General features: G+C 33.0%; 5 protein-coding genes and 1 non-coding gene across 14 annotated transcripts; 1 reads left to right on the plus strand and 5 right to left on the minus strand.

Moving 5' to 3' along the window:
- Positions 1 to 424: 424 nt before the first annotated feature.
- On the minus strand, positions 425 to 3,650 carry SQP1 (FAD/NAD(P)-binding oxidoreductase family protein). Of its 2 annotated transcripts, none has more exons than NM_122320.4 (8): positions 3,323 to 3,650; positions 2,996 to 3,107; positions 2,702 to 2,882; positions 2,120 to 2,288; positions 1,811 to 2,029; positions 1,366 to 1,644; positions 1,000 to 1,278; positions 425 to 832 (listed from the first exon to the last, which is right to left on the minus strand). In NM_122320.4, exons 1-8 carry the CDS (start codon positions 3,518 to 3,520, stop codon positions 719 to 721), a joined length of 1,551 nt encoding a protein of 516 aa, NP_197803.1. In that variant the 5' UTR covers positions 3,521 to 3,650; the 3' UTR covers positions 425 to 718. The 2 variants fall into 2 exon arrangements, with proteins under 2 accessions (NP_197803.1, NP_001031935.1); NM_001036858.1 differs by having other exon boundaries at positions 441 to 832; positions 1,002 to 1,278; positions 3,323 to 3,556.
- A 4,177-nt stretch (positions 3,651 to 7,827) lies between these two features.
- AT5G24155 (FAD/NAD(P)-binding oxidoreductase family protein) lies at positions 7,828 to 9,232 on the minus strand. Of its 3 annotated transcripts, none has more exons than NM_147909.3 (3): positions 8,938 to 9,232; positions 8,674 to 8,785; positions 7,828 to 8,292 (listed from the first exon to the last, which is right to left on the minus strand). In NM_147909.3, the coding sequence occupies exons 1-3, from the start codon at positions 9,139 to 9,141 to the stop codon at positions 8,243 to 8,245; spliced, it is 366 nt and encodes a 121-aa protein (NP_680214.1). In that variant the 5' UTR covers positions 9,142 to 9,232; the 3' UTR covers positions 7,828 to 8,242. The 3 variants fall into 3 exon arrangements, with proteins under 3 accessions (NP_680214.1, NP_001331786.1, NP_001331787.1); NM_001343844.1 differs by having other exon boundaries at positions 7,828 to 8,356; NM_001343843.1 differs by having other exon boundaries at positions 7,828 to 8,785.
- A 1,809-nt stretch (positions 9,233 to 11,041) lies between these two features.
- On the minus strand, positions 11,042 to 14,829 carry SQE6 (squalene monooxygenase 6). Of its 3 annotated transcripts, NM_122321.5 has the most exons (8): positions 14,529 to 14,829; positions 13,949 to 14,060; positions 13,667 to 13,847; positions 12,806 to 12,977; positions 12,458 to 12,676; positions 12,023 to 12,301; positions 11,660 to 11,938; positions 11,042 to 11,529 (listed from the first exon to the last, which is right to left on the minus strand). In NM_122321.5, exons 1-8 carry the CDS (start codon positions 14,724 to 14,726, stop codon positions 11,416 to 11,418), a joined length of 1,554 nt encoding a protein of 517 aa, NP_197804.1. In that variant the 5' UTR covers positions 14,727 to 14,829; the 3' UTR covers positions 11,042 to 11,415. The 3 variants fall into 3 exon arrangements, with proteins under 3 accessions (NP_197804.1, NP_001330191.1, NP_001330190.1); NM_001343845.1 differs by having other exon boundaries at positions 11,200 to 11,529; positions 11,660 to 12,301; positions 14,529 to 14,787; NM_001343846.1 differs by lacking the exon at positions 14,529 to 14,829 and having other exon boundaries at positions 11,200 to 11,529; positions 13,949 to 14,225.
- Positions 14,830 to 15,932: 1,103 nt separating this feature from the next.
- On the minus strand, positions 15,933 to 16,321 carry AT5G00460. Of its 2 annotated transcripts, NR_144154.1 has the most exons (2): positions 16,309 to 16,321; positions 15,935 to 16,184 (listed from the first exon to the last, which is right to left on the minus strand). It is a non-coding gene; the product is annotated as an uncharacterized misc_RNA (transcript). The 2 variants fall into 2 exon arrangements; NR_144153.1 differs by lacking the exon at positions 16,309 to 16,321 and having other exon boundaries at positions 15,933 to 16,203.
- On the plus strand, positions 16,291 to 17,595 carry AT5G24165 (uncharacterized protein). Of its 2 annotated transcripts, NM_001343847.1 has the most exons (4): positions 16,291 to 16,469; positions 16,598 to 16,798; positions 16,924 to 17,081; positions 17,195 to 17,595. In NM_001343847.1, exons 2-4 carry the CDS (start codon positions 16,747 to 16,749, stop codon positions 17,210 to 17,212), a joined length of 228 nt encoding a protein of 75 aa, NP_001318632.1. In that variant the 5' UTR covers positions 16,291 to 16,469; positions 16,598 to 16,746; the 3' UTR covers positions 17,213 to 17,595. The 2 variants fall into 2 exon arrangements, with proteins under 2 accessions (NP_001318632.1, NP_568440.1); NM_122322.3 differs by having other exon boundaries at positions 16,291 to 16,798.
- On the minus strand, positions 17,586 to 19,584 carry AT5G24170 (Got1/Sft2-like vescicle transport protein family). Of its 2 annotated transcripts, NM_122323.5 has the most exons (6): positions 19,373 to 19,584; positions 19,241 to 19,294; positions 18,980 to 19,053; positions 18,294 to 18,411; positions 18,059 to 18,117; positions 17,586 to 17,947 (listed from the first exon to the last, which is right to left on the minus strand). In NM_122323.5, exons 1-6 carry the CDS (start codon positions 19,478 to 19,480, stop codon positions 17,869 to 17,871), a joined length of 492 nt encoding a protein of 163 aa, NP_197805.2. In that variant the 5' UTR covers positions 19,481 to 19,584; the 3' UTR covers positions 17,586 to 17,868. The 2 variants fall into 2 exon arrangements, with proteins under 2 accessions (NP_197805.2, NP_001331664.1); NM_001343848.1 differs by having other exon boundaries at positions 17,608 to 18,411; positions 19,373 to 19,580.
- Positions 19,585 to 21,506: the final 1,922 nt, after the last annotated feature.

Genomic DNA, 21,506 nt, shown 5'->3' on the forward strand with positions numbered 1-21,506 from the left:
TTTTAGAAATAAAAATGAAATTAATACTGAAACTAAAATTGAAATTTGAATTCTAGATATCAAAACAATAAAAGTAACTAGAACATGATGTAGTAAAATAAGATTAAATTTATTTTTATAAACATTATATTTCTCCTAATATGTTTGCACGTTGCAAATACTAGATGACATTATTCCAACTATGTCGAGTTTAAATTATTTTAAATTATTTATAATATATATTTGCTTATAAAAAGTAACTTACTGTGTTTAAAAGTAAAGATTATATTTAATAACGAAAAATATGTTGTGAAATATTATGGTTGCATTATAGTAGTTGATAGCATAACATCTCATTAGTTTTGCCACAATTTATAGATATATTTCTTTGAAAACTTGTTTTTCTTAAAATCTTAAAATTTTAAAATTTAAAGATATATAAGAAGTTTAAAATATCATTAGACTGTTTTTTTCTTTCGTAAATTCATTCTTATAACTTCGATTTTAGTATACATAAGAATAAAGATATACTGTGCAAGAAAACCAGAGGTCACCAATATACACAAGCATTCAACAGAATTAAAAACTCGTTTTATTAGTATTACAATTCCTTCTTTTTACTTTTACGTAGAACAATTTTCATTTATATGAGAATAATTGTAGAACACAATATATGCAGAATCACAAAGATTCGTGATTTATATATGTGTTATATTTTGCAGTTTAAAGCACCAGTGTTTTAGAGAGCCGTTGCAGCCATATAGCTTTTGCTATACGCGGCGGCGTTGACTGGAAACAACATTTGGCTAACTCCTTCAGCCTTGAGATGGGGAACCAACATTTTCATAGCCAACTGGTAATTCAAATAAAACATACAATTTAATTCAAGGAAAACAAATATCCAAATATAATAATAATATTGTCAAATATTAGTGGTAAGATAAAAAGAGTATTAACAAAAATGAAAAACAATTCTAAAGAAAATATTTGATATAAGGAGGGAGAGAATTAGTGACTTACACCAAAAAGTCGAAGGCTATGCCAAATGCGAAGGGGAGAGGGAAATGGAGAGAGTAGATGGCCAATGGAGGATAGAGTGATAGCACATAGATGATAGATGAGAGAGATCGGACGAGGGTTCATGCCGCCTAGCAAAGCCATCATCCCTGACGTGCGAAACCCACCACTAGAGAGGTAATCATAGCAACCTTGTCTCATTGCCTCTTTTGCTTCGTCCGTCGATGCAACTAGCACTTGAGAGAATGCATTTCCTAACGTGTTAACTGTCGCTGACATTGGCTTCACCAAAAAAAAAACCATGTATTCTTTTTAAAATTTTGAGGTTGCAATTTTGATCAAATTTTCATGTTTTAGATATATGCTCACCTTGCGGATATCATAAAAGGACTTGATAACTTGTGAGATTTTTTGCGCATTGCCAAGGTTGCTTAATGGCTGGAGAAGACGGCGTAGAATGAGAATGTCAGATAATAAAACCATCATTCCAGATGCGATTGCTGGATGACGCATGTTGAATGCATCTCCCAATAAAATCACTCCTTTCTTCTCGCTCAAAGTAGCTGTCATCTTCTTTGTTGGCATGGCTTTTATATGTTCTCCTTCATCAATCCCTTTCAAAAATATTTTGCGGAGTTTTAAAGGTACCTTGAAAAGAAATGTTCAAAAACGTTAAGACATATATATATGCATGTACTTATAACAAATTTAGAATGTGTATATGTATTACTTATCTACTATGTACACAAACTTAGTAATATAGTTCTATATTGAGTTGGTTTTTTAATTGAATAAAGCCCAATGTGTAGTGTACCTGAGGAGCAATAGTGTTCTTCACGAAAGTAGCCATTTCACCATTTGAAATAGAAGGAATGTTGTTGGGGAGAACTTCAAAAACACAACGAACGTCGGTGCTGCTGATTTGATACAACATGGTGAAGGAGGGTTTAGACATTATCAACTTTAACTTTTCGGGTTCTTCAAGCTGACAGTTCTTTGAGATAAAACCAACTTGGTATGACAGAACCTCCGCCTACATCAGAGTAAGTAACATCAATTATGTCATTAGCGTGTATAGCAAAAGATTTATGACATATCTGTTTAATTGAGCATATATACTCACATTGTTGTCATTAAGAGACCGGCGAAGGTTTGAGTAGCAACCGTCGCATACTACAGTGAGAGGTGCCAAGGCTGTTGTTTCTTCGCCTGCGCTATTTTTGTATGTCACTCCTTTGATCACTCCTTTTTCTTCTATCAAAGACTTCACCGTTCCTTCTTCCAGGCGCACACTACCAATAAATGTTTGGTGCAGTGTATTGATTAGCGTTATAAAACAAACCATTCCTATTGTCAAGCTTATTATATAGTAGCTATTGTCCAATGTTTAAAAAATATGAGGTGCTAACTGAAGGGATTTTTTTCCTTATTTATTACTTCATATATATTCAATTAGGTTTATTTTGTTTAACCTAATATATTTTATATTTATTTTAAATTAAATTTTTATTTAATTAGAATTATATTTGTTTCTTTTAATTTTATTTGTAGTCAGTTCGTTTTGTAGTTAGTTATTTGAGATTTGAGAAATCTAAGGACTGAAAACTTTAGTCGTTGATCGCTACGATTAATCGGTGTATCCACTGTCAAACGAACAACAACACTTGGTCGCTGACTTCCTAACGAACATGACCATAATACTTACTTGGGAAGAGAAGAAGCCTTTTGCCGCAATCGTTGGACGAATCGGCCATTGTGAAAAGATCGAGCCGAAGGATCAAAAGGAAAATTGTTGTTGTCCACGGGAAAAGATGCGACTGCTTCTTTTCCGTCCTTATAAACTGTCATGCCCGTGGCTTTTTGGGCATCTATTCCCTCCAAACAATCTATACATATATATATATATATATATAATCGCAAAAATATGATCATGAAACTAAGACACAATTATATGACTTTCTGATTTAATTACATAAATGAAACTGAAATAGAGACCGACCTTCAAGACCAAGCTTAGAGAGCATGAGTCGTCCTCCTGGTTGCATAAACTCACCCATGATTCTCTCTGGTTCTCTCAGGTCCCTCTCTATTACATGGACTCGACGCCCGTCCTATTTATAATCGGAAATTAGCATACGAATATATTCGTTCCAACCCAAAAATATTGCAGCCGAAGTGTATAATGCAAAAAAACAACAACAATCATATATAGTGTATATAGTTCAAACCTTTATCAGTACTCATGCACAAATATTATACAAAAACAACAAGAATCAATTTAATACTAAGACGCAAATCTGTGAAACTGTGACGCCACTTTACATACCTTAGCAAGAGCATATGCGAGAGCCGAGCCGCCTACTCCAGCCCCAACGATGATAACGTCAGTAGCACCGTCTTCTCGCTCTTCAACCACCGCATCCGCCAACTGCGTCGCCTTCTTCCCCCTGTTTGTGACGTAGAACACTGTCCAAGTCAGCATGAAGGCGAGTAGCGTCCATAGGCAAACGTTCGTAAAGGCCATATCCTTATCTATAAGCTAGTTCTTAATATGGTTTATGAGGGAATCGAAAGAGGAATAACAACATATATATAGTGCAAAGATATGTCAGTTTGGACGTGGTATCACCACATGCTAAATTATTATAATAATTTAGAAAGCCATAAATTGATATTTTCTGTTGTCCACATATTTCGTTATCATTTATGAGCTGTGTAAGATGACAAAAAAAAACAAACGACGATTTTATTTTTATTAGATACAAACAGAAAATATTGTCCACCCTAGTTAATGAATATGTTTCTATTTTGAACAATCGAGTAAAAGGCACCACTCAAATATTTGACATTTTTTTACACTCTTAAATGATGAATAACTAGTCAAGACGGTAGCTAACTTGGCCATGATTTTGACAATGGAGTAACGTATTTGGTCGGTATTTCATTGAAGACATTTTTTTTTAAAGACTATCTACCTAATTATTTTTTAACTACTTATTTCACTAATTTTCCATTTTTATAGTTGTGGAAAAAAAAATTAAGTTGTGAAAGTAATAATAATTATTAATTATTTTTTAATAGTTGTGACAACAATTATAGAGAAAAGGACAGATTCAAATTAAATTTGGAACGGTAATTAGACATAGGTATTTGTTTGTCAAAAATGACTTGTTAAAGCAAACCAAAGGCAAATTTGAAAGAAAATAGAAATTTGTTGCAAGTTTTTTTTTTTTTTTTTTTTTTACTTAACATCTTTAGATCTATAAAATCCGATCTATAGTTAATTGGATCCCTACTATACAAAGTAACACAACTTATTCAAATCATCTAGTGAAGAAGACCAAGACAAATTAACTTAACTACTTACTTAAAAACACATTCTCAATTCACATTTTTTGTTACAAGTGTAAAATCTGCAAGTAAAACTAAATATAGAATATACATTTCGTTTGTTTCAGTTCCGCAAAACGGGTGCTGACGGCAGCAACATGTGGCAGTTAAGTTAGGCTTCAAAAGGATTATCTGGTCCACAAATTAGATTATAAATTAATTTTAATTTCTATGGATGGATATATTACCTTTCCAAATATTCAATAAACTTTTCTTTTGTTAGTTATGTTATTCAATAAGTTTTTTTTTGTGGGGCTCAAACATAATCACTTTGCTATGAATATCCTCTTGTACACCGTCACAAAATGATATATAATATCCATTAAAATAATTTGCTACAATTTTTAGCTATTTTCTCGGCAGTTTGCAATTTTGCATGCTTAACAATAAAAAACACATGATTTTTTTTATGTGGGAAAAAAAATTCAAAAAACAAAAAATATTCACTAGAACAGAATGAAATATTTTATATTTCTATATGCAGTTAATTTGTTCTAAATTTAAATTATGTAATAAACTAAATTTGGATCGAACGAATTTTTGTTATTTTTGTTAAAAAAAATTTTTGATAAAGGATTTAAATTTAAAATTATAGTGCTTACTTCAATTAGATCAACAAGCTGAAGCACTATTAGTATCGTTTGTAGTGCTTGAACTGCTCTTTTTTGTGGTTTGAGATTATTAAAAAGTTTCACAATGCAAATCACATATATGTAATCGAGTAGATATGTGTCTGGCTAAACAAGAGTTTGGCATTGCAGTGTATAGATCTTTTGAATGATATATAAAGTTACACTTTGAGAAAAAGAAAAATTAATTAGTATTTGATGTTCGATGACGAGACAACCACATGGCTAGCCATCTAGCTAGTCGATCTAAACTAGGTCATTAACAAACTTGATGAATGTTTCATCTTCCTTAGTGGATCAAAATGTTTAGTTTTTTTTAAAATTACTCCATTTAAATAACTTTTGTCTGAACCCGTAAATAACGTTTCTCATACCTACAACGATAAGTTCATTGGACTCCTTAATCACATTTAAATATAGAAAAATAACCCAAATATCACTAAAGGTGGGAAGTGTTTTATCTGCATAACCCTCCCTAAAGGTCGACTTCAAAGACATTTTAAAGGCCAATTAATTATGTCATTCATTGTTACGTGCTGCATCTTATTTTTTATTTTTCTATAAATAGATGTATAGACACGAGACTTTACTCTTTTTGGATGTTTTCTATGAATACGACAATATAAACCTCATCACCACATATAACTAAATCAATTATTGGGACAGATGCAGTAAGATGTATGTTATCGATGTCCACAACTTTTTCTGGAGTAATTTATATATATATATATATATATATATTAGAATTTCTTTGAGAAAACTATTATAATAATAAAAATTAGGTTTTTAACCTGCGGTTTACCGCGGGCAATCGGTTTATTTGGTTCTTATACTAAATATTTTGAATAAATTTGATATCTTAAACTTATAAATATAAATTTCTAATGATTAGTGAAGAATTGTAATATATGATTTGGATATTATTGATTATTGATTTCATGATTGAATATAGTGTTTTTAGGGATGGAATGTGATCATATTTTGATTTCAAAAACGATATAGATTTTTTATTTTTGTTGAACGGTTTAGATTGAAGGGAATTAATTTTATTGAACGGTTTAAATTGAATCGGATCATATAAAGTTTAGGAGATTGTTAAGACCAAATTACCCTTAATGATTTTGAATAGCAAAGAACAAAATCCAAAATTGAAATCAAAATTGAGGCCAAATTAGACAAAATTTCAATTTGTACTTCCCTTTTAATAATAAAGGGATTGCAACTGACTAAATTTTGAAGTTCAAATTTAAGTGTTAAAGAATTTATCAAACAAACTATGGATATGAATATGATATGGCTAAATGTGAATTGACAAAAATATTAAACATTATTTTAGTATGTTTTCTTAGACATACTAGATGGTATACCCAATTATGTGGAGTTTGAAATATTAAAATTGATTATAACGTATATTGTTTTACTAAAAAGTTTGATTACATACCCAATTATGTATATTAATGTGAAGTTAAAATTATATAATCAATAGCGAAAACGATGGTGTGAACTCATGATTGCATTATATTTGATAATTTGAATATGGCCTGTTTGTTTGATCATTTGGCATTTACATCTAAATGGATCATTTGGATGATGCATTTGAATGATGTTTGTTTGATTATTTAGTATTTTATCTAAATGATGCATTTAAATGAATATTTTTTTGTTTGATCATTTTGTAATTCATCTACATTCTCATTCTAATAAAAATGACTAAAATACCCATGTTATAATTTTAACAAATGACAAATATTTAACATCATTACCAAATATAATTTTAACGAAGAAATGATTTTACGGTTTTGGCGGAAAAAATATGATTTTACGGTTTTGGCGAAAAATATGATAATACGGTTTTGACAGGAAAATATGATTTTAACGTTTTGGTGGGAAAACATGATTTTGTGGTTTTGACGGGAAAATACAATTTTACGGTTTTGGCGGGAAAATAGAATTTACGGTTTTGGCGGGAAAATACGATTTTACGGTTTTGGCAGGAAAATACGATTTTACGGTTTTGGTGGGAAAATATGATTTTACGGTTTTGACGGGAAAATACGATTGTACGGTTTTGGCGGAAAAATACGATTTTGTGATTTTGACGGGAAAATATGATTTTACGGTTTTAGCGGAAAAATATGATTTTGCGGTTTTGTGGGAAAATATGATTTTAACGTTTTGACAGGAAAATATGATTTTTCGATTTTGGCGGGAAAATATGATTTTGCGACTTTGGAGGAAAATATGATTTTGCGATTTTGGCGGGAAAAACGAATTTATAATTTTGACGTAAAATAATAGTCAGTGATTTCACAATTTTTAGAGTTTTTTGGTATAATATGTAATTAAAAAAAAAAAAAATCTATTGAAAATTAACATTATTAAAAGAAGGTATATTTGTCATTTGTTTTTTGGACTAAATCATCTTCATCCAAATGGTTCTACCAAATCCATCCAAATGAGTTTCACAAATTAGCCTAAGTTTAACAGATGAAACATCCAAATGATTTGTTAATTTGTAAAAAACAAACATCATTTTTCATTTTCATCCAGATGATCCATTTGGATGGAGAAACAAACAGGGCCTATATTGATCGCATTTGACCACATGAGGATTTAGAATTTATTTAAAATTTTTAGTTGAAAACTCATTCTTTCATAAACCTTAAAATTATTTAATATATGATCAAACTGAAAAATATAATAATAAATTTAAATTATAGTATATGGAACAATTTGATGGGATACTATTTTTCGTAAATTCTCTCTCATAATTTCTATTATAGTATAGTTATAAGAAACATATTACACTATACTCTAATAAAACAATATCAAATTCTACAAAAAAATAAAATATATATCAAAGCCACAAATTGTACACAAACATTCAACACAAAACGAAATCTTCTTATTTTTATTAAATTTTCTTCTTTTCGTAGAAATTTCCCCTGTTGTTATATATTAATACTTTTTTTTGGTTAATGGTTAATATAAAGAAAAAAAAAATGAAGGATTGTTTTCTCGAGGATGTATTTTAAACAACATGTTAGAATGGATAGATTCATCTGAGAGGATTTGGATTTCACTTTTCCTGAGTCGGATCTTTTTAACCAATGCGTTAGCTAGTAGAAGGAAGAAACTCATTAAGTAATATTATGTAAGCTAAGCATTACAATAACATTTCAACGAGTTTACAAGCTTACGTATGTTGCTGTTTAGAGCATCAATGTTTAAAGACCAGATGCGGCCATATAGCTTTTGCGATATGCGGCTGCGTTTGCTGGAAAAAACATTTCGCTAACTCCCTCAGCCTTGAGATGGGGAACCAACATTTTCAAAGCCAACTAGTGATTCACATTAAACATACAATTGAAAAACGCACAAATTCGATCGATCATCCAATTAAGACATTTGTTTATTTTTATAACGCAAATGTAAACTAACTCATGGTCTAGTAGCTAAAATAATTCATCAAGAAGTTGGAATCATGGTTAGAGTTTTACTGCGATTTAAATCATAGTTGAACACTATATTTTTAATAACAAAATTATTCGATTTGTCACCAGTTTCTAATTTAGTATAGAGTTTGGTTCTAGATTCTCCGATTAAAAATAAAAAGTAAATGTAAATATAAACGAAAGTTAAATTAAAAGAGACCAACCTTCAAGGCCAAGCTTAGAAAGCATGAGTCGTCCTCCTGGCTGCATAAACTCACCCATCATTCTCTCTGGTTCTCTCATATCCCTCTCTATCGCAAGTACTCGGCGCCCGTCCTATATATAATCGGAAATTAGGCATAAGGTTATACATTATGCAAAACCAAAATATTGCAATAGAATTCTACTATGAAACAATAAAAACAATCATATATAGTACTAAACTTATTCCTATCATTTTTGCAAAAGTATGACGCCACTTTACAAACCTTAGCAAGAGAATATGCGAGAGCCGAGCCACCTACTCCAGCCCCGACGATGATAACATCAGCAGCACTGTCTCTTCTCTCCTCTGCTGCCGCATCTGCCAATTCCGGCGCCTTCTTCTTCCTGTTGGTAACGTAGAACACCGTCCAGGTCAGCACGAAGGCGAGTAGCGTCCATAGACAAACGTGCGTAAAGGCCATATCCATATCTATTAGCTAGTTCTCAATATGGTTTAGATTACTATAAAAGGAGTAAAACATGCCTATAAAATGCAAAGTTATATCAGTTTGGACGTGGCATCACCACAATAAAGTTATCTTTTCTGTTGTCCACATAACTCGTTTTCATTGTTGACATAAACAAATGATATTTATATACATTTCAGATACAAACACAAGACATTGACCACCCTAATAAATGATTTTGTTAGTATATAGAAGGTACCGCTTAAATTATTGACATCTTTGAAAATATTGAATGACGATTTTAAATAGTAAGGAAATTAGCTAAATCTGAATATATCAATCAATTGTTTGATAACAGAAGGTCGGTCCAGAAGTTAGTGTAACAACCCGCCTCGTGAGACCCGCACACGTGGCCACTCTCTGCCACGTGGCATCCTGTTAGCTCTGCAGCGCATCGACCCTAACCCCTCACCTTGGGCTACCAAAGCCCTGGGTCACCAAAGCCCTTGGGCCACTAAAGCCCACAGGTAGGTTATTGGTGCGCTTGGCGTTCCTCGAACCCAAGTCAATTGGTAACAGCTTGTCCTTTGGGAAAGTTGTTAAAGGATGAGGTCTTGGGTTCGAGGAACGCCAAGCGCACCAATAACCTACTTGTGGGCTTTGGTGGCCTAGGGCTTTGGTGGCCCAAGGTGAGGGGTTAGGGTCGATGCGCTATAGAGCCCGCAGGATGGCACATGACAAAGAGTGGCCACATGTGCGGGTCCCACAGAGCGGGTTATTACAGTTAGACACAAGAAGCCATCGCTTAGAGAATCACATTATAACATAAGAACAAAACTTATAGTTGTGGATGAAACATCCAAAATTCTTTTGGAAACATTGGACCGGCCTCGAGTAATGAAACGAAATGATATTTTAGGCATACTACAGTTTAGATTTTTTCATATTATTTTTCACAATGTATTCCTCCAGTTTCTATGCGGACACAAATCAAATTTCGTTTTAGCTAATGCTGGTTTCTTTAACGTTTGAAGAGATGATGCATCTATTTTTGGTGCATGTTTGTTATGTACACGATTTCACAAACAAACATACATGGAAACCAAAGTAACATATACTTACGTATTAATCTATATGTAGTATCAAAACTCTTCCACGGTAAAGACTCATGTTTTACATAGTGCATGTGTATATTACGTAGCTAGATATAGGTACTGAGGTACACTATTGTTTATAGGAAAATCACATTAAAAATCTAGTCGTATTTAGTCATTTCAATAAATACACATGGTTTCTTTTGGGTTTGTATGCATATACGAACACAAAGCACTTATTTATTTGTTCTTTTAAGAAAATGTCAATTTATATTCAAAAAGACAAAGCACTTATTAAAAGAACGAGCAAATTTGATACACCTTTTCTCTGTGAAAATTTGAATATATAAATAAAAGTGATGGGTTTTACAAAAGTTATGGGTTAACAATTTCCTTGTGAACAAATAGACATTTAGTGCAATATAAGGATCCCATGCTTCTAGATGGATCTTTAGCAAGAAAGACCATTAATGTGATGCTTCGAAGATGCTAAACAAGATCGAAAGATAGGACCGGTTGGCGACGTGGAACAACCTCGCACATCAACACGAAAGCGAGTAGCATCCATAACCACAAGTACAGAAAAACCATATCCATTACGGTTTAGTGATTAATTGCGTGATAAATTACTCTATGATATAGTTTATAAGTTTTAGACAAAAAAAGAAAAACTGATATAGTTTATAACTGAATTCAGAAAAGTGAAGTGGTATATATATAGAGAGAATTGATCAGAAATAGTTTCAGTAGGCACGAACGTTGTCATCGTATTATATCAAAGTTTTAAATAAGCAATTAAAAACAGATATATATATCAGATTAACCATGTAATTTTCTGTTTCAGTTTCATTTACACGTTTAGCCAGAGTCGTGCTAATGTATATGAAGACCGGATGACTAAAAAATGTCCAATATGTATAAAACGAAACTTTTCAAAGTAAATACAGTAAGAAAACAAAAATAAAAGAACAGAGAAACAAAAAATTAGCTCCAATAATACATGTGTGAAGCTAAAAAAAAAGAGCATTACTTGTAACAACAAAAATAATTCACACATATAACATTCAAAAGTTTATTTTTTTGTGTTTAGAACTTTTCCCCGTTACATACTAATAATTATAAGCACTGCAATACACGTTTACCAAATGCACAATCACATAGATTCGTGCTCCATATATATTGCGATTGAGAGCATCAAAGTTTAGAGAGTGGTTGCAGCCATATAGCTTTTGTGATACGCGGCTGCATTTGCTGGAAACAACATTTGGCTAACTCCTTCAGCTTTGAGATTGGGAACCAACATTTTCATGGCCAACTAGTGATTCACATAAAACATACATAACCAAAAAAACATCAATTCCGAATAGTAATTAGCATATAAAAAAGCGTAGAAAAAAAAGAAGGAAACAAATCTACTTGATATATAGAGAGATATATTGACTTACACCAAAAAGCTTGAGGCTATGCCAAATGCGAAGGGGAGAGGGAAATGGAGAGAGCAGTTGGCCAATGGAGGATAGAGTGATGGCACAAAGATGATAGACGAGAGAGAGAGGACGAGGATTCATGCCGCCGAGCAGAGCCATCATCCCTGACGTACGAAACCCGCCACTACAAAGGTAATCATAGACACCCTGTCTCATTGCCTCTTTTGCTTCATCCGTTGATCCAATTAGTACTTGAGAAAATGCATTTCCCAATGTGTTAACCGTCGCCGACATTGGCTTACGACACCATAAAACAATCATGTATTAGTTTCAAAACAAATCAAATTTTCATGTTTAAGATTAATATGTACATATGCTCACCTTGCGGATATCATAAAAGGAATTGATAACTTCTGAGACTTTGTTTGCATCGCCGAGGTTGCTTAATGGCTGAAGAAGACGGCGTAGAATGAGAATGTCCGACAGTAAAACCATCATTCCAGATGCAACAACTGGATGACGCATATTGAATGCATCTCCCAATACAATCACACCTTTCTTCTTGCTTAAAGTAGATGTCATGCGCTTTGCCGGCACCACTTTTATGTGTGCTCCCTCATCTATACCTTTCAAAAATATTTTGCGGAGTTTTGGAGGTACCTGAAAAATAAGTGTAAGAGATGTTAATTGAATATATATTGTGCATGGAGTTATGGAACTCTTGCACATGTTAGAATGTATCTAGGTATGACTTGCACAAGTAACAACAAATTAGTTATATGTATTTATATGTTTAGTTTCTTTTTCAATGCGTACCTGAGGAACTATAGTATTCTTCATGAAAGTAGACATTTCACCATTTGCAATAGAAGGAAAATTTTCGGGGAGAACCTCAAAACCACAACGAACGTCAGTGCTGCTTATTTGGTATACCATGGTGAAAGATGGTTTAGACAATATCAAGTGTAGCTTTTCGGGTTCTTCAAGCCGACAATTCTTTGAGATGTAACCAACTATGTACGACATAATCTCAGCCTGTATCAAGTTATAGCGCATTAATGCTTATTAACTAACTGAATAAATCAGAGTGAATAACACAAGTGCAATGCCATTAGCGTTTATATGAAAAGATTGTAGTATTTTCGTTTAAAGAAGCATCCTTACATTGTTGTCATCATTAAGAGACCGACGAAGGTTTGAGTAGCAACCGTCGCATACCACAGTGAGAGGTGCCAAGGCTGTTGTTTCTTCGCCTTCTTTATTCTTGTATGTCACTCCTTTGACCACTCCTTTTTCTTCTAGTAAAGACTTCACCGTTCCTTCTTCCAGGCGCACACTACGAATTAACGATTAGTAAACAAAATCCTTGCTATTATCAAGTTTAGTAATATTTTCTAGTATAAAAAATTGGATGTTCAATAATATTTTCCGATTTACAAAATTTAATTAGACGCTAATTGGATATACGAAGAGGGTCTACCATCTATCTATTTTATTCTATTGAAGTATTTATCATGATGTTAAATTGCTAATAGTAAAAGCCTAAAAAGTACATATAATAAAATATATTTTCTAGAAAAACAATTGTTTCAAAAAGATTCACTTTTTAGATTTTCTATAAAATATTTATTAGTTATTATTGATGAATTGTAAACTTTAATTAAAAATAATTGAATATCATTGGTTTAAAGATGTAGAAAAATGTAAAACACAAAAAAAGACATTGAAAATCAACTTTAATATGTTTACCTTAATATGTGTGTTTTTCCTAAACAATCAAATTAAAAAAAAAAAAGAATATATCTTATCAAACTTTATTAGCTTCCCTTAATTGCCAATTAAAAGGTTTTATGTTTTTTTCTTGTTACTTTTGTATACAAAATACTTATTTTGGAGCAATATTAGTCGATTACTGTATATCAGACGTATTCATGATTTTCCATTGAATATAATAAATCAATGACTATATATACTAAATCAATGACTATAAATATTTGTGAACAAAGAAGTATCCTTTTGACGTACTTGGAAAGAGAAAAAGCCTTTCGACGCAGTTGTTGGACGAATCGGCCATTGTGAAAAGATCGAGCAGAAGGTTCATAAGAAAAATTGTTGTTATCCACTGGAAAAGGTGCGTCTGCTTCTTTTCCATCTTTATAAACTGCCAAACCCGTGGCTTTCTGTGCATCTATGTCTTCCAAGCAATCTATATAAATTATAAACGCATGACATCATGGAACTAAGACGCAATATACATTTCTTGATTGGTTTACATAAATGTAAAATCAAAGTAAAGCGGACACAGACCTTGAAGGCCAAGTTTAGAAAGCATGAGTCGTCCGCCAGGTTGCATAAACTCACCCATCATTCTTTCTGGTTCTCTCATGTCCCTCTCGATCACATGTACTCGACGCCCATCCTATAGTCGGATATTAGCATAGGAAAATGATTGTGTATAATATTTGTATTCAAAGCCGACTCTGCCTTAAGGTATTTTTTCCTATATTCATTCGGTCCCTTTTTGACTAAAATGTTCTCGTAGACTTGTAATCTAGTGCTAGAGGTATTATAACGTGGACGAAAAAAGTTCTAGAGTTACACATCTCCTAACTCAATTCTCATTAGTTTTCCTTTTAAAGATTCCTAATTATTGCGCTTTAATTTGTTCTTATATCCTTAGGCGTTTTTCAATTCTTAGAGCCGATTTTGATTGTGTCATGCAAAAACAAAATATTGCAATATCTATCTTGCCAAAAAAAAAACATACATAATGTGTATAGGTTTTATCCTATTATTAATACGGAGATTTTAGTACAAGAAAGTAGTTAATAAAAGTGTGATGCAGATTTAATATTTGGACACAAAGCTATGACGCCACTTTACATACCTTAGCAAGAGCATATGCGAGAGCCGAACCACCTACACCAGCCCCGACGATAATGACGTCAGCAGCACCGTCTTTTTGATCCTCAGCCACCGTATCAGCCAAATCCGTCGCCTTCTTCTTCATGTTGGTAAGGTAGAACACCGTCCACGTCAGCACGAAGGCGACTAACGTCCATAAACAAACGTGCGTAAAAGCCATATATAACCAAATCTATTTGTTCTCAATATGATTTATGAGTTTTTAAAAAAAATGGCTTATGAGATAGTTGTGGAAAGAGGAGTGACATATATATAGTTCAAAGATATGTCAGTTTGAACGTCGCATTATTACCACATGCTCGTTATCATAATCTCGGCTGTCAAAGTTTGACATAAAAGAAACGATAAGTTTATATCAGATAACAAACAGAAGATATTGACCACCCTAATTAATGAGTTTTTGTTACTATATAGAACAAGCAAACAAAATGCACCACTCAAATTATTGACATTTTGACTATTTTAATTCATTTAAGAGTTTCAAAAATCTCAATAATTTGCTAATTATATAAAATGTCAAGAAGTTAACTAGATGTTTTAGAAGAGAGATGCAGATTCGGCAGGCGGTTCTTGGGAGGATCTTGGAGAGCAAATGTACAGGGTCCAAAATAATTTTACAAATTTTTCTTCACACTTTAGGGTCTTTCGTTTAAAATCATCTTTATTGTAGGCTTAAATATATAATAGTACAGAACCCAATATTCTAATGAGCCGGCCCTGAGAGATTCGATACTTGGACCGATTACGAACAATGGGAAGTGCATAGGCGAGAGGCGAGCCGCCAACTTCGGCTCCAACGATGATGACGTCAGTACCATGGTCTTTTCTCATCTACCGCATTATCCACAAGTCTGTTATTATCTTGCTCCAGATGGCTACTAGGGAAAATGTCCAAGTCAACACGATAGTTTAGTAGCATCTATCACTACAATTAACGGCAAATCCATATCTATAAGGGTTTAGGGTTTAGGATTTAGTATTTGCCTGTTACTTTAGTCTTTATATGGCTTTTAAGAGAATTTACAAAAGCACAAACGTGACATCATCACATACATGATTATATCCAAACTTCTGATAAATCAAAAAGAAAATCATAGTGAATAAACACATTTCACAATGAATGATGTCACTTCTTGTTTCGTGTTCCGTTTAATGTTGTTTCTATTTTTGTCAAAGGTCGACGTAAAATATCGTTTCGCCAAAAATTGTTGGAGACTAATTCATTTTTTGGCTGCTTTCCATGAACAAGTCAATATAATCCTCACCACATAACTTTATCAATGATTGTGATTCGGTGTCCATATTTTCTTCATATATATCTTATCTACACATAAATTCACTATCGTCTTAAAGTTTTCTTCTTCACATTTACTCTGTCTTGGAAATATAGAGTTATTGGGAGGGAAGTCAAAACAGGAAAGATCAAGAAACTAAACACTGCTCCTAAGAAACTAAAATAAAATAAAATAAAAATTCCTACATGCAAGATAATTTTCATAGCGTTAGACGCCGTACGGTGGCAGACTTCTAGTCTTGTTACATCACCGTCACCCTCTGATTTTCTCGTCGTCCAGTCCACCGTCTTCAAAGAAATTATTATGACTTCAAGACAAAACTTCTAGTTTCCAAAAAAGAAAAGAAAAGATAAGAGCTATAAACGAGTCAGTGTACTTAAATAAACGAGTCAGCGAAAGAATGTAGCGTTCCAATATATTAAATAAAACAAAATTATATTCATATACCCTTATGAAAAAAGCATAATACTTCATTATTTGATGCTCATTGCTCATCTCATACACAAAATCAGATTCATAAGCAAAGGCGACGACGATGAAGAATGACTAAATAAGTTGAAGGAGTCGTCTCCATGATAAACCGTAACCAAACCCTGCGACATTCTATTGTATGTGTATCTTTTTTTTCTTTTTTTTTGGTCATAATTGTATGTTTTTTTTGTTTCTTGGCATTGTCACTGAAAATTATACCTTTTCATTTTTGCCTTCTAAATAACCCAATTGTGTTACTTTACAGAAAAGCCCATCCAACGATTATTTTTCTTCAGCCCATTAGCCCATTAACTTCAGGATAAAGATAAGAGCTACGTTCAACTCTATGGTCAGAAAAATCAGAGAAAGAAAGAAAACAGAGCAATTACTTGAAGAATCCATAGGAAGCTGAAGATGAGAAGAATTCCTCGTATCAAATTTCCTCAGAGACATTCTATCTCATCTGGTTAACATTTTTCTTTGTTTTATGTTTTTTTGGTTTAGTTTATTCTCTTTCACTACTCTTATTTTCTTTAGTTCTTGCTTTATTCTTGTTCTTAACGTCTCCTTTTTTGTGTGTGACTTTCTCAGGTTCTGGACCGGCGCCGGGATCTGTTTCCGGCGTTAAGAAAAATGTGACGGCGAGTTCTGATGTTCCGGCAGCTCCGAAGAACACTGCTGATGGAGGGAAAGCATCTCTCCAGCCGAAACGTACACCTGTCTCCGACAAAGAAATCGAATCTATTATGGTGAGAGATTATATAACTTGCTAACAAATAAAGTTAGTATCCTTTTGTTGTCAAACAATAACAATTAGTAACTGAACTCTGAGTTTTTTTTTTGTACTTGTGAATTTTTGCAGTTGGGTGGTTGCATATGACATTTGGGGAGTTACGAAGATTTGATCGAACACATTGGTGTTCTTGTCTTGTTCGGCTGGTGATGTTTATTTTGCTGTTTTTAAATGTAAAGAAGTAACTAATAATGTAGAGAATATGATTTTATAAGAATGATACTCTTTCTCGTTATTATTATTTAAGATAAAAGGCCTCTTTCGAGTTTCTGCATTATTGTCTTCACAATTTTTTATTAAGCCACTAGGTAACAGATGAGAGCCAATGGATATACAAAATGATTCATGAAGACCTCTTATTCTCATGTCTCTTTCCAACTAAACATAATGGCAAAAGGTTGTGTCACTGATGATGTAATTTGCAGTTGCAACTGCATCAGTAATGATGCAATCTTACTTGTGATATTGAGAACTCTAAGATGTTTAAAGAAAAAGAAATCTTTGTATTTGATCACACAAAATGCCAAACAACGTTTTAAGACTGAAGCAACAGAAGAGCTTGAAGCAACGAAATACACACAAGAGCTTCAAGACCCCAATAAAACAAACTCACTGCATTACTTCCGACTCACACGATCAGGTCAAAAAACAAGCAAGATTCGTTTAAGAATAATCAGATCACAAGTTCTCGAGACCAGTATAAAACAATTTATGTGCTTTGTGTTTTGCTGCCAGATGACTGACTATAGCTCAGTGTCACAAAGACGGATCATTATTTCAGAGACCATTCTCCGTGCGAATGGAATATAACTGAGGCTGTACCTGTCATTATAATGTGTAAAAGAAGATGTTCAAATCTAATAAGGCTTAAGAATCATCGGGTCCTTATAGAACCAAACCCTGTTTTGGATTGAAGGTTAGCATTTAACTTACCATATCAGTGCACAAATCTCACATAAGATCGCAAGGACCGTTAAGATTTTGCTATGGATCTACAAGAGACGAGAAAGATTTTTGAAAAAACAGAAATTTCAAGCTGAGAAGTATTGAGAACAAACACATTGCAGATTTTGGACATGTGTCATATTGGATCTTGCAATTACTCTAAAGATCTAATTTTGGACTAAAACATAGTTATTGGTTGTTGTATAAGAGAGCAAGAACATACCAGGAGAGCGCAAATGAGTGCAACAACGACACATCCGATATAAATGGATGTAGCTAAGAAACGAACAGGGTCAAACATCATACTCATCTGTTGCTCAGGTCCCATGAGGAAAGCTGTGCTGCCAAAAAAAAAGACAGTGATCTCTTGTGGTTTAAAAAAGAATAACATTGCGAAGGTAAAAAATGGCAAGAGACTTTGTAAGATACAAGACAATATAATCAGATTCTTGCCAATGGAAAACGACTCTAATTGAAGTTACACAAAGCAAGCAAGCTTAAAATGGGAACATATCTATAGCTCTATATTCTGATCTTTCATACAGAAATCCAGAAGCCATAAATGTCATACAAAGTAAAAAAAAAAATCCACGGGCAGGAATCTTGAAGAAACGCTATGAAATACTTCGGTTAACTAGACACGAAAGCACGATGAAAGTAGTATAATGGCGTAATCATGTTTCTATGCACCAATATCAAGAAGTAGAAGCAAACGACCGTGCCATTATGGGAACCAGTTAGCATCAGAAATCAAAATGACTAAATCTAACTGAGAGTCCATGAAAGATAAGATAAAAAGAGAACCATTCAATTCTATGGATGTAAATAACTGAATCGCCATGAATGAAATCTCGAAATGTTAGTCGAACAACAAGTTCTTCTCGCCGCAATCTTCAGGCGACAACATACCTTCCAATAGCTAGAACATTTCCAAATGTGAAGAGCAGTGCAAATTTGATGGGGATCCCAAATACAATCATAGACTGCATAAGAAGAAACAGATATATGAAATTACTACTTCTAGATGGTCTAATACTGAACAAGATCATCCCAATTTGATCAATAGAATGTGACTAAACAAGTAACAAGAGCATCAATCACTAAAAACGCTTATGAAATTTCTAATCAATCACAAATTTCTCATTCTGTTCATGAAATTTGATATTTTACCAGGAACATAAGTAGCAGACCAGTGGCTAAAGACGCGGCGAATCCGTACATTCTCTGCAAAATCGAAGAGGATTGATTTAGTAAACAGACACCAAATATTAAACCATAGCGAAATCGACATCGGGGAGGGACCTGGGTGGTGGAGAGAGCACAGAGACCCTCCGATCCATCTTCAAGGAAACTATCGGTTGTTCCGTCGCCGTCTCCTCCACCGGAGAAGATGTCGTTGAGCTTCTGCATCTTGATTACTGCTTTTTCCGATGATCGGAGAAAAAAATATTATGTGGATGCAATTATGTCAACTCTGGGCCACGTTAAGCCCAAATTCAAGAAGTAATGGTACGACATGCTGATATGTAATTAGTGTTGTATTTTTATTATAATATAGTTCAATTAGAAAGTTACATTATTCTATGAAATTGACTCACCATTTCAGCACTAATGACAAAATGTCCTTAAAAATATATTATGGCCACTAAAATCTATATGTCAAAAGTTTATGACATAATAAAATAGAGATACAAATATGCGTGTATAATATATATATAACTAAAAAATGAAAAAAATGAAAAATTGGAAAAGAAAACAAAAACTATACTAAGCCGGAAAACTGAACGAAATCTTCCAGACATAAAGCCGACAAGAATCGAAAATGTTTATGCATAGATTTTGATAAAATATTGTAAGTTTGTTTACAAGGAAAAAAAATTTCATGACAACTGTGAAGTTCAGAAGTTAAGTAGTTCTCATGACGAACACATAGTTTATTTAGTTTATAGATGTGCATTGTAAAAGGCTGCCTACATATTCATAGAAATGGACAAATAATTCGTAGTTCATATTACAATAACTAAGAGCTAGTCAATCTGGACGACGAGCTACGCAGTTTGAGTGACGAACTAGCAGTCAAACAAAGTCATGCGATGAGATGGATGGACTAAGCAATTGAACGCCAAGTTGGACAAACTGAGCATTCAAGCAACTAGATGGACGAACAGAGTAGTTGGATGCCAGGTTGGACGAACTAAACTGTCAATCAACGAGATAGACGAGCGTAATAGTTTAGTGTCAGTTGGACGAAATAAGCAGTCAAACGACATGATGAAAGAAAAGAGCAGTTGAACCCAAGTTGGATGAATAGAGCAGTTGTTTGAAGTTTGGGTTTCTTCTCCCATCTTTTTTATTTGTCCCATCTCTCTTAATGAGATGCCTCTCTATTTATAAAAAAAAACTAAGTTGGTGATAGAATCATGACCGACTATCATGAGTCTTTTGGGATTGGTTGGCTGCTAATGAAGTTAATCTTGTTTCAGGTTGGGCTAAAGTGAAGGGTACAATCCATGCCCGACAAAAACGCTTATGAAAATAAAGGCGACGAGTTTTAAGAAAACTCTCGAACCAAAAGCCTGACTAACAAAAGAAACGGTACTACGAATAAATTGAACACAAGACCAAATTTACAAAATACAACAAAACTAGAAATATTATCAACAGCTTCTTTCTTCTTCAATTTACTGGTTATTTTTTCGAGATTGGAAGTTGGTTCATGCATCTCCCAAAAAGTGGGTGCCGTTAGAACTGGACTTTGGTCTTATAGTTCTCACGTGATTTTTTAGAAAATACAAAAATTAGAGTTTTAGAGTTACTTAAGTAAGTGAAATTAAACCTAACTCAAAACATGAAATTTTCATGAGTTAAGATGTGGTAAGTTTAAGTTACATATTTTAATTCACTTTAAAAACAACTTTTAGTTTTTTTATATTAAAATAATATATATTTTTCTTAATTCAATATCAATTATTGCGAGAAAATAGTTTTATTAGCTGAATTTTAATAACATTTCATAAATATAATTATTTGAATTTCTTATTTTTGTTGCTATAACTATTTTTGTTATTTTCATTTTTGAATTATCCATAATATTTGCAAGCATAGATTTTAAGAAGATGAATGAAAAAGAGAGGGACATATATCTCAGTACCTATTCAGATCATTCTCACTGATTTACATACTCTATGGTATATCTTAATAATATTATAATAATATCTTTAATATAATTTAATTATGTAATTAAATTTTAAGTTATTAACACAATTGAAGGAATCAAAAATGCACATGTGGTAAACAAATTTATCCTATAATAACTTGTTGATGGAGCAGTTCTTAGTACCCAGCAAGGCAACAAGTGGAAGTGGTCACTTTCTCTCCTTGCAACTTTTTTAAGATCCAGAAATATTATATTTGTTTTTTTTTAGAATTTGTTAGT

This window comes from Arabidopsis thaliana, chromosome 5 (genome assembly GCF_000001735.4).
Source record: "Arabidopsis thaliana chromosome 5, partial sequence".
Lineage (NCBI taxonomy): Eukaryota > Viridiplantae > Streptophyta > Magnoliopsida > Brassicales > Brassicaceae > Arabidopsis > Arabidopsis thaliana.